The sequence below is a fragment of the Phalaenopsis equestris genome, unplaced genomic scaffold, assembly GCF_001263595.1.
Source record: "Phalaenopsis equestris unplaced genomic scaffold, ASM126359v1 Scaffold000107, whole genome shotgun sequence".
Lineage (NCBI taxonomy): Eukaryota > Viridiplantae > Streptophyta > Magnoliopsida > Asparagales > Orchidaceae > Phalaenopsis > Phalaenopsis equestris.
The window spans coordinates 2,870,171-2,885,389 of record NW_018164549.1 but is presented as its reverse complement, the minus strand read 5'-3'; the positions used below and the strand labels follow the sequence as shown (position 1 = coordinate 2,885,389).

Here is a 15,219-nt window from a genome sequence, read left to right as displayed (position 1 = left end):
TGCACATGCCGCAACTCCTGCGACAAACCTGCGAACTCCACTGCAACTACACATGCCGCAATTCCTGCGACAAAGCTGCGAACTCCGCTGGTCGAACATCACCAAACTCTTCTGTTCGCAAATGCTCCTGTTCGCAGTAACTGCACATAAACTTATGTTCACTAACTCCCCCTCGCCTGATGCCGCAAAGGTTTATGAACTGTCGCGATGCTGCCTCTACCGCGAACTCCTCGAAGCATAACTCGTCGAACTACCGCAGCCCTTGCCGTATCCGAACTGTTTCGCACATGTTCATTCCCGCGAGCCCGTCCGCCTTGCGAACAATTTTGATCCTGCAACAAAACTTTTCTGCAAAAAATTTCTCTGCAAAAATCCTTGCTTAGACCTCCTTTTTTTTTTAAATGAAAGAAGAAAAGAAGAAAAAAAATTTATTTATTTATTTATTTGTTTTTTCTTTTTTTGAAAGAGAAAATATTTTCCCTTAATTAATTAAGGAATTTTACTTAATTAAATTTATTTAATTAAGCTTCCCTTAATTAAATACTTTTACTTCCCTTTCCAATGCAGCAGACTTCAATTCCCTTTCCAATCAAGCAAGCGGAAGAAATTCCTTTGGAAGCAGCCTTCACCGGAGCCAAAGATGGAATATTCCTCTAGTAAAAAGGGAATTTAGTGGGTTGACATCAGCGTGGGCGCAGCAGAAGCATGGTGGCCCAACCCACATTGGTGCAAGTGTAACTCTCAGGTATCTTTTCTCCTAAAGGGCTAGATATTCGTCAAGGTGGAGATTTGTTATGGTATGACTCATATACCATATAGGGACAGACGCTGGATAGAAAAGGAGCGGAGCAGAGCGGAAGAATCTGTCCAAATTGGGAAGTTACGTGGGTTGGGGTGCGGGGGAAAAGCCCTACGGTATGGTACAGGGATAATGTAGTAATTACATATTGTGCCTAGGGTTTACTCTTGAGGTTATAAATAGGCATGTTAGTAACCCCAGGAGGTATCCATGAATTTTGTAACCTCTTTTCTGAATATTGAAAGGAACTGGTCACTCTGCTCCCGAGGACGTAGGCATCTTTGCCGAACATCGTTAAATCTTTGTGTTCTTCTGGATTTGTGTCGATTACTATTTTTCTTCGCCCTAATTTTCTCAACAGCATTTAAGAATTTTTGGATATCCTGCTTATGTGCATGTACCTGGAGATGAAAGATCTACACTTGATGCAAAAACCACCGCATCTTTCTGGGCTACAAGAAAGGTGTGAAAGGATACAAGTTTTGGGATCCGATTGCAAAGAAGATGGTGATTAGCAGAGATGCAGTTTTTTATGAGCAGTTTATGTTACAACAGAATCAAGATAAGGTGTCAGGGAACAGTTCCAGTTCAGATGCAGTGCAGATGGATTTAGAACAACAACTGGTAGCTTCTGAGAGAGCTGGATCCTCTATTCTGTAAACCCTTTTTCTGAATAAAAAAAGGAACTCACCGCTCTGCTCCCGAGGATGTAGGCATCTTTGTCGAACCTCGTTAAATCTCTGTGTTCTTCTGGATTTGTGTCGCTCTTGTTTTTCTTCGCCCATTTTTCTCAACAATATTTAAATAGATTTTCATTCAAACCGGGAAGCTTGACTCTCAGTATTATTTATCTATCCACATATTAAGAAAGTCTTGACACGATGACATCATTAGTGTCTTGTGGAAACTTTGATACTTTCTGAACAATAAGCATCATTGGGGGTATCAAGTAGATATATGTCATAATTTCTATATTGTTTTATTGTAATTTTGGATCGAATATGTGTAAATAAGTAGTGTAGTTGTAAATGGTTCTCTAGGAAGACTAATAATGACCAAATTTGGAATTCAACTTGTTGGTATTCTTCTGTTTATAATAACCATTAAATATCTTGATTAATCCATCATATTATGTTAGACATTTCTTGTTCTGTCTAGTTTTGTATAAATATGATGAAATATGTGATTAATTCAAGTGCCTTTCCAGCATTAAACATCTACACAATAAACACTACTAGCTTTCATATTCCTAACTGTGCATTGATAACCTTGGAATGGAGTTACAAGGGAAAAAGTGCAAACAATTTGAACCCTTCATAAACTAATGAGCGAAAATGCTCCACCATGTAAAGAACAGGAATACCTATGTAAACAAACAAAATATATTTGCACCTTCAAAACTATCATGATATATATTGTCAAAGTTTACCAGCAAGGACGCTGCTGAAAACACATAAGCAGGAGGAAATATTCTATATCTGACATTGTACCTCAATTGTTTGCAGCTCTGAGCAAACAAGCTCAAGAAGATCACCTGTTCCAGTGCCTGAAATAGCTGATATCGGCAGAGGAGTAAACCTGGCAATAAAATTGAAAAACATCAGATTTTAGATATAAATTTGGGGATAGAATAAACATGTTGATTTCCCTTAAATTGAAAAAACTTCTATCTTCGTGTATTTTAATTGTAACATTACAATAACAGTTAAGATCCTAAGAAGCAAAAATAAACAAGCAATAATTTAAATGAATCGAATAGAGATTTCTCCTCTATTTGTTTTCACATTTACTCATGTTATATTGACTGGAGATGGTGCATTACTTACAAGTTTCTCTAGCTGCCTTCAATGGAGAAAAAATTAAGCTTTCTTGCATCTATATCTAATAATACAAGCCATTATAGACCCTCATGAAAATAAGAACACAAAAAGTAGCTTATAAGAAAACATATTTTGATATAGGCAAAATGTCCCTTGTTAGAGAAACATTATGTTATTGGGTTAATAGATGGCTTACCCCAAGGACCAAAACTCTGACGCTTGCATTAGACCCTTTCGGGGAGATTCACACTTATTAACGGCAAGGATGATAGGCTTGGTGGAATAGCTCTTACGCAGCCAATCTGCAATATCTTCATCAGCCACAGTTAGCCCTGCCTGTTAAAATATACCATTGTTATTAGAGAAAGAACAGAAAGCACTATAAATACAATCTACATGATTCTTCTTAACAAAAGTAAAAAAAATGGCGGATAGAAATGATAAATATGTAAGTTTCATATTCAGATCCATGTCCTCTGGGTCACCTAAGGAAACCTAACCACTTCTCCTGAGTTGAATTTAAAAACTAGTATTTTCAGTTCATAAACTTCAGTCACCTATAACTGATTTTCAGTTGAATGTCAATGCATAATAAAAGACAACCTGTACCAATTTATTCAAAAGAAATTCTAAACTTATAAATAAAATCTATACCTGTCCATCTACGAGAAATATAATAACAGATGCTTCCTCCAAAGCAGCAGCAGCTTGTTTCTCGATCATGGAAGGCATCCTTGCAACAGCGGCTTCCCTAAGAGCAAGAGGAATCCCTTCCATGCCAATAGTTGTAGTAATGTCGAGTTCCTTCATGACTTCATTATGTGACCTTGAAAGGATCATGACACCACCAGTATCTATTACCAAAAATTCACGGTCTCCCCAAAAAGATCTACCATAAAGACGATCTCTAGTAACACCAGGTTCATCAACAACAATAGCCATATTCCCCTGAATAATTTCAAATATTACATGATTTACATTGCATTAGCATGGAGTAATAGATGGATTTAAGAGAAATAACCAAAATAGTACCCCAACAAGGCGATTAAATAATGCTGATTTACCAACATTTGGTCTTCCAACTATTGCTACCTTTGGGAGAAGATGATCAGGGATCTAATCAAATATAAACACATAATTAGTACAAGGTGAGGTTATTATTATAAAATAATGATCACAGATTATCAGAATAGAAAAAAACTTGGAAAACAGTTCTTCAACTTAAAGTAAGATTGCTTAACCACACCCCAGCATGTTTATGCTGCTTTATTTTCTCGTGTTTGTTGAGAAAGAAAACTGCATCATTTTGTTAACTAATCTTACAGCAATTCCATAAGCAAAAGATCTTGGTTTAGAGATTCGTCTGTAGACAGGACTCATTAAACAAGTATGAACTGTTGGAAAGGATGCAAAGGATATCAACAAAATCGACTCTTCTACAAAACCAATAACTGAGCTATGTTTAATTGAAGCTAGGGTTGTTATCGAGCTGAGTTGAGTCGAGTATATCATATTTCGGACTTGGCTTAGTATAATTATAAGTTGTTCATGTTCAGCTTGAGCTTGTGTTAAGCTTGAATATATTGTTCAAGCTCTTGTTTAAATTTTTCCATGTTTGAACTTGATTTATACTTTATTTGTTTATAACAAGTGAACAAGTATTTAAACATGCTAATAGACGAGCTAAAAATTCAAACGAGTATCTATATTTTCATATAAAAATTTCATTAAATAATTTTACAAATCTAATCACACCTACTAATTTATCGATTATGAACTCTGTAAAATGAAAGTTAACTCATGAACCATGATCATATGTGATGCAATCTCTCATAGTTTAGCATGATCAAGCTTTCAAGCTTGCACCCAACTCTCATTCAAATGTAGGTGTTGGTTTTCCCATAGTAATATGCACTTGTTCTTTTGTTAGTTTTTTTGGATAATTTTATAGATGTTTTTTAAATTGAGTTGTTGCATCATCCTTATTTTTAATCATATATAACTTACAATTATTGCACTGCACTTTTTCAACACTCTTTTAATCAAGTAGGATTTATGAGCATGGTAGAAATGAGAGACATACAAGAGACTAGAGTTTCAGCTATCCTTACTCACCACAATCCTGCCATTGCCATCGATGCTTGCACGCCCTAACAACTCAAGGATTTTTTATGTTTTGAGGGAAAACGGGAGACGCGAAATTTTAAGAGGTCAGAGGAAAAGTGAGTTTTGCGGGAGTTTAAAGTTCATTTTAAGGGGCATTTCATACATACCACAAGAGACTTGTGTATTTTCACATCTAGCACCTAAACTATAATAAAATAATTATATATTAATGAGATAAATATATAATTAATAATTGATCAAATAATATTATTGATATCATAATATATTACTATTAAATTTATAATTAATTAAATTCTAACTAATTAAATTTTATTTAAATAATATATCATATATGATACAAATTATGATCGAGTTTAATAACGAGTATTTAATAAATTACTTATTGAACAACAACGAGTCTGTTCGTGAACAAAAATGAACAAGTCCAACTTGCTCATGCTTAGTTCATTTAAGCTCCGAGCTTTTAAAAATTATTTAAGCTTGTTTATTTACCAATTTGAACGAAAATGATTGAGTCTTAATCAAGCCGAATTTGAGATGTTAATCGAGTGCATTGGATCATTTAGAGCCCTAATTGCAGCATTACTCCATATAAACCACAATTCCACAAATTATGCTCCCATTCCATGGAACAACAATGTGGAATGGACAACATAAAGTGAGACAAAAAAAAATAGAGAAGGAAGATTTACATGCATACCACTCAATTCTAATGTATTTACGTATCTAGCACCTAAACTTTAATTTTTACATACACACTACCTTATCTAAGCATGGAAAGGTTTATTTCACATTTTAAAAGTTAAAATGGTGGTTTTAAATTTATATGAAAATTTTGGATAGTATAAATGTAAAAAGGTAGAATTTCAGTGTTAGTCTGTTAGATATGTAAATGCATAAGAATTTTATGGTATATATGTAAATGCCCACAAAAATAGAAGAAAACTCACGTGTATATTCAAAGTTCTCTTCCTCTGCAACCTCTCCCCCTTCTCTTCATAGGTTTCATCCTCTATAAGAACCAAATATGTCAAATAAGGACCATGCACACTGATGGCATAGTTAATTCATCAAACAATGCTATGTAATTCTATGATATTACAGATGCCACCCATGTGACATCTTTTGCCAATTATTTTGCTAATGGAGTTTATGTTTATCTTTTGCCAGTATATGGAGTGGATGGGAACATAACGATTCAATAATCCCGTCGAAAACTATGTAGACCAACAGCATCAACTTCATGAAAAATTAATGAACATTTCCTACGGCTGTGTTCGGTATAGGGGTGTAAACGAACCGAACACGAACGAACAGAGCTTGTGTTCGTGCTCGGTTCGTTTGAAATTTGGTTTGTTTGAAATAAGCTCGTATTCGAAATTGTTCGTGAAGTCACTGTTCGTGTTCATTTTTTAACGAACGAACCGAACACGAGCTGTTCGCGAACGACGAGTCAGATTGACATTTCTAATATTAATATATATATAAATAATATATTATATTAATTATATAACTTATATTATATAAATATATAATATCTATATTAATATATTAATGATATAGTATATTAATATATTATTATTATTATTTTATTATATATTATAATTTATATAATTTAATTTTTTAAAATGTGATAATTTTTTATTAACGCACTACTGTTCATGTTTGGTTCAGTTAACTAACCGAACAAAAAAAATTATTCACGTTCGTTTCGTTTACTTATCGAACGAATCTAACACGAACTCATTAGCAAACCGAACGTGAACTGTTCGTGAACAACGAGCTTTTTTGACAGCCCTAGTTCGGTATCAAAAAGCTATTGGAAAACATACCTAATTTAAGTTCCTGAGACAAGAACATGGAATGCTTCCTGGCGGCACGGCGCGCCTCTTCGTCAAGTTCAGACAAATCTAACTCCGATAACTCTCCCTCTTCTCCAACCTCATCAAAATTGCCTTTCGCGTCCAAATCCAAGGAATCCAGATGGAGAAAAGTACATCGCGACGGTCTTCTGCGACGATTAATTAGATTATAGGAAGAGGAGTGGGATGAAAGAGAGAGGTGAGTGAACAGAGAGAGTGGGTTGGGCTGAGTGTTTGCGGAGAGAATTTGAGGGAGGGAGATCAGAGAAAGCTGGAGGTAATCGGTGGGAGGTGGCGGAAACCTAGCAGAGTGTGCTGGGGAGTGAAGGTGTCGGGAAAGAGATGACGCCATTGCAAGCCGAGGAAGGCCAAAGAAGCGGTTTTTTTTTTCTGCTGCTTCGGAATGTTTGAAGTGAAACATATTTGGGAATTTCACCTCAAAAAAAAAAAAAAACTAATATCAAAAGTAATTTTTTCTTAATTAGAAAATTGGAAATAATGAAACTAAAAATATATTATAAAATAAAGATTTAAATTTCTTGCTTTGTCAAAATAAAATATAATTTAAGAGAAATTGAACCGATTATTTATATAGCTTGTTTTTTTTAAACTTCAATTCAGCATTGAATCATAACAAATATTTAGAGTTTGTTTGAGATTGCGGTAGTTGTTTATAAGAGTAGTTGTAAAGCTGCAGCAGGAAAAACTGTTGTTCAAAAGTTATGATGTCTATTACAAAAGAATAAAAATTTTTAATAAATCATGCCGCAGCTTTTTAGCAGCCTACGCCAGCCTGCAAAAGTAGTCAAGATTGATGGCAAAACATAGTTTTCAGCTGTAGCATTTTCAAAAAATGGCAAAATAAAGTTTTATCAAACAGAAAAAGCTACAGTGTGACATCGCACTGCCAATGTACCGCCGCCCAAAAAGCACCCTTAATGACATTTATAAGAGATTTTGATTTCCATATATTTTACGCACATTATGTTTCTGTCATTTTAATTTTGTCTAGATTTTATTAAATGGTTGGCAAAAAGTATCAAAATGATTGAATTTATAGCATATTGGTTGGGAATAAAATAAATAATCCGAAAAAATAAGTTCAAGTGCTCCCCTTGTTTGAATATATATATATATGATGCTTATCCTCAAAATTAATACATTTTTCTTCATTTTTAATTGCATGAGAGTAGTGGATATTTAAATGTGTAGATAGAAATGTTACTTTGCTTTGCAACTTGCCATCTTTATTATTCTTAGAGTATCATGTTAGATTGTTTTTCATAACTGTTGGAACTATGCTATTTTACCATTTATATAGACACTCATGTTTGAATTTGTTGTCACAAGTTTTAGCTTTTGATTGATCTATGGTTAGAAATTGCAATAATAGCATATATGGAGTTTTCACACATATCTAAGTTTTACCGTTCAAATTCTAACAATATCGACAATAGTATTAACAAGGATGGGCATTTTAGTAACCAAGGTGCAAATGATAACACTTTTATTGGTTTATAAATATCTAATTACCCTCTAAATATAAAGTAATGGCACTTAGGAGAGTAAGCATGTGCCTTCCTTTCTAATTAGTTGATAATAATTGTAAGTGGGTTCCTACATTAAGAGTAGAGCTCATTAATACAAACCCTAGCTCTCATACTTACATACATTTTGAAAAAAATTACAATTTCTTCAAGATATTTTGTGCTTGCTTCAAAGTCTACATTGGTTGTTGTGGGTTGCTCGTAGGCATTATATGACTTAATGTTGATCACTTGAAATAAAAGTATTCAAAAAAATATTATACATAAACTCCTTAAATAATAATAAGAATATTTCATTATAGATTTATTGTGTTTACATCTGAATAAAAAAAAAATATGTTAATATTTTTTCTATTTTGTTGAATTATAAGGTTATGATATTGATCGACTAACTTTAAAATCATATAAAAAAAAAATCTGTTTTTGATGTACTATCATTAATCCAAAAATTATAACTTTGTCATGGTTAATTTCACATGTGTGCACTATCATGTTTTTTGATGCAAAACAAACTAATTGTCCAACAATCATTTACCAATGTATATGAAAAAATAATATAATATACATAGTGTGATAGAATCATTGAATTATTGAATTAACTAGGGTATATGGGAATCAATTGTTAGCCTACATAACCATATTAAATGGATTATTATGAAGAAAATTTATAATAGAAAGTTAAACTAATCAAAAATAATTATAAGAGTTGATTTATATTGCTAAAGAAAACACAATGGAGATAGCTAAAAAAATCTATTATAAAACAATCAATGATGTTAAAATTCTTGGGTTGAAAGTTCTTGTGAAATTAATTGTTTTAATTGCATATGTGGGCAAATGATTTGAGTAATTGTAGCCATACATTTGCATTCATTGATATTAATAAGTGCCCACTATAATAAATTTATGTGAATGATCTTAACATATTTATTATTTAGTGTTTGAAATTATTATTTACACATTATTGATCACATATCCAATTATTTGTTTAGATTGTGATAACATTGTTACTGTCATTATAATAATGAAATGACTTCAAATGATAACACTTTTTTCTGGTCAATCATAACTCGAATTCTAATCGTATTGACGTATCGGGTCAGTTTTTGACACAGTTATTTGAAAGTACTTCAAATGTATATTGTTATCATAGGGCCATATAAATATTTTATTTTATTTTTATTTTTAGCAAACAAAATAGACCCTTAAAAATAACATATACCATAACTACTTAATATATAACATTTTCATTAATTAAATTTACTAATCCTAAAATATCTATAAATTAATGAATACACATCACGTGATCGGCATCACCATCCAACGGTCACGATTCAAGCACCACGGTCCCAAAACACGCCCCTTGTTTCCATGATTAAACCGACTTCCCCTCCCATTAAAAACCTAACCCCCCTCCCCAAATCCCCACCCCAGAAAGCAAAAATGCGATCCCTTCTCTTCCTCCTCGCCTTCCTCCTCGCCGCCGCTCTATCCTCCACCACCGGCGCTCGTGGCTCCCCCGCGGGGCTCGCCGATGGTGGGCGCTTGGGAGCCGATCGATAACCTATCTGATCCGCACGTGCAGGAGATCGCGAGATTCGCTGTGGCAGAGAACAACGAGAAGACCAATGGTGTTTTGAAACTCAGCCGCGTGGTAAGCGGCGAGAGCCAGGTGGTTGCCGGCACGAAGTATCGCCTCATCGTCGAGGCCGGCGGCGGCGGCGGTCCGGCGAAGTATGAGGCCGTCGTGTGGGATCAACCGTGGAAGAAGTTCCGCCAGCTCATCTCCTTCCACAAAGTGAATTACTAGAGGGTGTGAGATTTCTAAAGAATAAAGCTCCTTTGTAATTTTTCTTTTGTCTGGTTTCATGTTCAAGTTACCGTTATGTGCTGGTATTATTCCTAAGTATCGTATATGATTAAAGAAAAGGGGTTTTACATATATGCCACAGAAATGTTATATATTTACATCTTTGTAGCCGCCTACGTTTTTGTAATTACATACATTATACTCAAATTTTTGAAGTGTAAAATATAATTTTTAGGGGATTTTAAGCACCAATCATATAAAATATTAAATATAATATATTAATAATTTAAATTTAAATATTACACTTTAATTACTCAAAACTTTAACTCATTATTTAGTAGTGCGTAAAACAGGAATAAATATTATATTTGGAAGTGCGGACGGCTGTCGATAAAGTGTATGGCGACGTGATTGGCGGTGATTGACTATCTGAACTTGGAAAAAATATTACCTCAGGAGTACTGATGCATCAGTAATCCAATGAGGATGTATCAGTAATCCAATGAGAAGGTGTCACGTGACATTATAGTGAGACCATTGCATACGTATCATCTCTTCATTGGAGTATTGATGCATCAGTACTCCTGAGTTAATATTTTTTTTTGAACTCGTAATGTCTAGATAAAATATTTTCATGTAAAAAATGACTGAAATTTTAAAAAATTATTAAAATGTTATAAAAGTTATAATTGTTTAAAATTTATATTTAATGTTTTAAATGATTAGAATGTAAAAATCTGATAAATTTTAATAAAATATTTATGAAACTGCGCCCTGCCAGAATTATGATGGCGTGTAGGATAAGGTACTGTTGTATGGACCCGAATGAATGGCCAGATTTGAATGATGGCAATTATGGGGGGATCCACGGTCGGCCAATAAGGCACATGGCACGTCGCTTTTGGCAAAACCTCTCATTATGGACTTTCAATAATTTTTAGATTAATGTAATAAATAAGAAAGATTTACATACATACCCATAATGTTTATGTATTTTTTACACTCATATCATTCTAGTTATGCATGAAATGCATTTTTTGTTTAAAGTTAAAATCAGGTATTTTTTATTACATAATAATTTGGTCGGATAAATCTGAAATAGACTCAAAAACTCAGCGAGTTAGAATTCTTAGTCTGAATTCAACCCTCGAATTTATTTGGGTTAACCCAAACTCGAATCTTATTGGTTGAGTTTAGGTTGAGTTGACGTGCAGGATAAATTTTAAGGCACTCATATTTAATAGTCAGTATTTATAATTTTTTGCCTTGGGCGTGAAATAAGGCACCAATAATGAAACTACAGACACATGATCTAATGAAAATAATGAAATATGTGATGTTTTACATGTTAGATTTGCATGGAGGAAGAATGAATTTGTATGTTTCTCTCCCCCAATCACTCTAATTTTAGGGAACAAGAATTAAGAGGGATTTCTCTAGTTTAATTATCATGTCGGGCTCATGAGCTAAAGGTTAAGAGAAGCCTTATCAACTACTAAATTGCAAGAGAAAAACAGATAGTATTAATTAGATAGTTAAAGTTATAAAAAAAGAAGGGATAAATTATATATCTTTAGGGATCTAAGCAATTAGTATCTATTTGGTATTGTATGAGAAAAAAATATTATATATAGAGTGTGTACTTGTTTTGCGGTCAAGAGAAACTCCCAAAGGGACATATCTTTTAGCTAATTACATATTAAGGGCTGCCCAAAAATACTCTAGATAAAAGAATCATGCTTACACTTGTATAACAACTAGTAAAGGATGTCACAAAGGACGTTTATCTCACAGGAGCGTCCCGATGCTTTCGAAGCTTGCGCCATACAAGCAGAGAGTGAATCTTTTACGATCTCATACAGATGGAGACTTATCGGTGACCAGTGCCTACGAAATAACTGAGTCGACTTATAAGGTTCACACTATGGTTCCAAAGCCTAACACAGTCATGAGGGTAGATGGTAAATCATCGTATCCCAAATGGATTGTGGACTATCCACAATTAGGGGCCAAAGAGTCGATATCGACGAAGCTTCAAAAGAAGCAACAGGGCTCAAAGGGTATAACAAAGGAAAGATGGAGTGATCTTAATCGAGTAGTGATAGCTGAGTTATGATACCATGGATTCGTCATCCTAAGTTATTAAGACCCTAAGTTTACCTAGTCGCGAAAGCAGTCGAGCCAGCAGAACCAGAGGCCCCTTGTCAATAATCTTGGAATTGCATCGTCCAAGGGGACCTCATCAGTACTAAGGTCAAGAGAAGAAAACTTTAATTATATAACCCTATGTAGGTAGGAAGAGCAGACGTGGGACTTATACCTGCCAAAGTGGCAAAGATGTTGCTGAAGTGGAAAGAAACGAGAGGTACGACTAATGAAGCTGGAATACTCTCACAGAGAACTTACTCCCTGTCTAGGTTCGGGAAGTCTCTAACACCCTAAACGTGCTAAACAACCACTTAAGTTTAAAACTTATGCTTGGTCAGTCAAGTTGAAGACGAATAGGAACTTCTCATCGGGACATGCAATATGATGCAGTTAGATAATCAAGTCCTAATATGAAGGTTATTTTAGTATGACAAGGGATATAATCATGCAATGCAACCTATTTAAAATTTTGCCTGAAGCCCATGCAGGAAAATAAAGACAAATTTTGAAAATCCTGAATAATTTAAGTCTAAATTTTAATTAGTCTCAAAATTTTATTATTAAATTTTTATCGAAAGTTTATACAATTTTAAGTCATAAAGAGCCTAAGCAATCCAGACAATTCTTCTGCAAATCACAAGATAAAAAGGGCAAAACCAATTTCAAGCACCATGCAATAGAAAAAAAGTGTGTTTTATGCATGACACCTTGCAAGAAAACCATCTCTAATATATTAGTGTGCATGTCTCACATCCAATAAACGCACAAAAGCACACAAAAGTGATGTGTGACAAGGGTAACCAAACCAACATAAAACTATAATCAATACATCAAAAGAGACTACCCAACATTGCAGTCCTTACATAGCACACCATCTAACGTAGAGTCTTAACACAACATTTAAGTGAGTTTAGGGTTATGTCAAAAGGCTGGTGCATGTTTTGATGGGGACACCATCTCCGACCTTGTATTAAGGATTTAAGAATTATAAGAGGCGCCACTAGATGCATGTTTTGAAAAATCTTAAGTTTTAAAAGGTTGACCTCACGTATGGTCTAAAGTAGAGATGCAAATAGTTTCAAAATATATTTTTTTGAAAATATTATGCATATAAGTAATAAAAATATGTAAATTTTTATGTTTTAAAAATAGTTCCTAAGAAATAGAGAGCCAAACTGACATCTATTAGACCCCTTGAAACCTTAGCACAACATGCACGTGTGGGTCCACGACGCAATAACTAGTATTGCCAACCTAGACATCCTTGCATGCAATACTAAATGTTGCATCGTGACCAGCGGAGAGTCACTCAGTTAATGAGCCAGTCTTATCATTGAGATGACCAGAGATGCACATGCAAATGCAAGATGATCCAGTGTGCGGTGATTGTCCTGGCATAGTAGGAAAGATCAAAAGTTGGCAAGCATTCGTCACAAATATATGAGGGCATATCCTAATGACGAATACATGGACTGTGAGGAAGTGGTCGATCAGACCGATGTAGATGACATATCGATTGAAGATAGTCAATTTAATGAGATTAAACCAGTGATAGTCGATCGATCTAATCAATAGGCAAATGTACCGATTGTGCTGAATAAGTGGGCGATCAATCAACAACGCATGTGAAAATACAATATTTTTTATGCAAGCTTTAAGAAAATCATGCCAAGCATAAAAAAATTAATGTGAATAAATTCATGCAATAAATATCCCAGTTGTGCTTGACGACGAAATCAGACTCATCCTAAAGATCTTACGGGAAACCAAGGGTATGCGAGCGATGGAGAGGTGTACTAATGCCTTATTGCATGAAGTAGCAAGACACTCACCTCTTTTTTCACGGCATAAGGTGGGGAATCTCTCACTTAGAGGATTCTCCATGATCAAGAAGGCGAAGACCAAAGGAATGTCCTCATCTTCTCAGTCAGTAGGTTTCAAATGTCCATCCGGATGAAACCACTGATACAAATGACAACACCCCGACAATTAACACAATAATTCAGTCTCTCGACACAATGCTAAAAAGCTTAAACTAACCAAGTTACTTGTTCAGATTTTCATATTCATATTTTATCCTAAATACTGGGGTTGCTAACGCAAGTGCACATATCACTTTTCATAATATAGAGCTTTAAAGAGTATGGAATGTCAAACCCACATGAAACAATGGAAAACCAAAGTAGAAAAATGTTATTGTCTACTTCATTTGTTCTTAGTTTGCAATTTTGAAGTACACGAGTTTTGCTAACAAACCTATTGCAATTATCTAAAGTTACACCTACAAAGTTTTTAACTGCACAATGTGAATTGGTTTTGTCAAGTGTTATGGTTACTTTTCCTTGCAGTGATAATAATATAGTGTAGATGTGGAAGAAATGTGAAATAAGATAAAGTTTTGTGACAAATAGAAGCATAAATCTTATTTACCCTCTTTCGAGCGTATAAAGAAGCTTGGTTAAAGTGACCTTAATTTCTTAAGTCTCATTTCAAACCCAATGAAGTCTATCTCCCTTTTTATTTGCATCTCTCTTCATTGTACTTTAATTCATACCCTATAGTTCAACATGATTTTCCTAGTTCTCCATGTCGTAGCTCTTTTGAGTTCTTATGGATTTACAACACATTTTAATAGATCAATTAGCCAAATTGAAAAGTAAACTAAGTGAAAATGAAAATAATCACAATTTTAGAATAAAAATTGCTTCAGTTTGTTATCCACATTCCTACATATCTACTACATCACCACAAGGAAAATCATGAAAATTTACTCAGAAAATATGGATAAAACAACATCGGAATGCATTGAAACAAATAGATTCAATATATAAATGTGTTTCTAAAAACTACAATTCCAAATCACAAATACACTTATTTCGCTCCCTCAATTGACCTTGAGAATGCTCCACTCAGCCCTTGCTCCTCCTGTAACTCTTTACACAACAACACTTACAAAATAACTCATCTCACACCCCTAGACTTGCTTAGAACAAGTCTAGGGCACTTACAAATACAGGAAAAATTCATCCAAAACTCTCTCTAACCCTCGAGCACACAACAAAAATCAACACAAGCCTCTTTTCCAACTCCTCATCTTCTTCTCCTT

At 34.2% G+C, this 15,219-nt stretch overlaps 2 protein-coding genes across 3 annotated transcripts in view; one reads left to right on the top strand and one right to left on the bottom strand.

Moving 5' to 3' along the window:
• LOC110020728 (GTPase Der) overlaps window positions 1-7,019 on the bottom strand; it is a 47,717-nt gene extending 40,698 nt beyond the window's left edge. For both annotated transcript variants that reach the window (XM_020718920.1, XM_020718922.1), the window contains exons 1-6: window positions 6,579-7,019; window positions 5,697-5,758; window positions 3,652-3,735; window positions 3,274-3,567; window positions 2,816-2,955; window positions 2,290-2,377 (exon numbers count right to left, since the gene is read on the bottom strand). In XM_020718920.1, the coding sequence (XP_020574579.1) occupies window positions 2,290-2,377; window positions 2,816-2,955; window positions 3,274-3,567; window positions 3,652-3,735; window positions 5,697-5,758; window positions 6,579-6,960 (1,050 nt within the window). In that variant the 5' untranslated portion in view covers window positions 6,961-7,019. The remainder of the gene's footprint in view (window positions 1-2,289; window positions 2,378-2,815; window positions 2,956-3,273; window positions 3,568-3,651; window positions 3,736-5,696; window positions 5,759-6,578) is intronic.
• Window positions 7,020-9,680: 2,661 nt separating this feature from the next.
• LOC110020821 (cysteine proteinase inhibitor 1) lies at window positions 9,681-10,133 on the top strand (the record flags this gene model as incomplete). The annotated part of the gene is given in 1 exon segment (XM_020719077.1): window positions 9,681-10,133. A coding segment is annotated over 1 exon segment (285 nt), but the record flags the coding sequence as incomplete, so codon positions are not given.
• Between the last annotated feature and the right edge of the window lie 5,086 nt (window positions 10,134-15,219).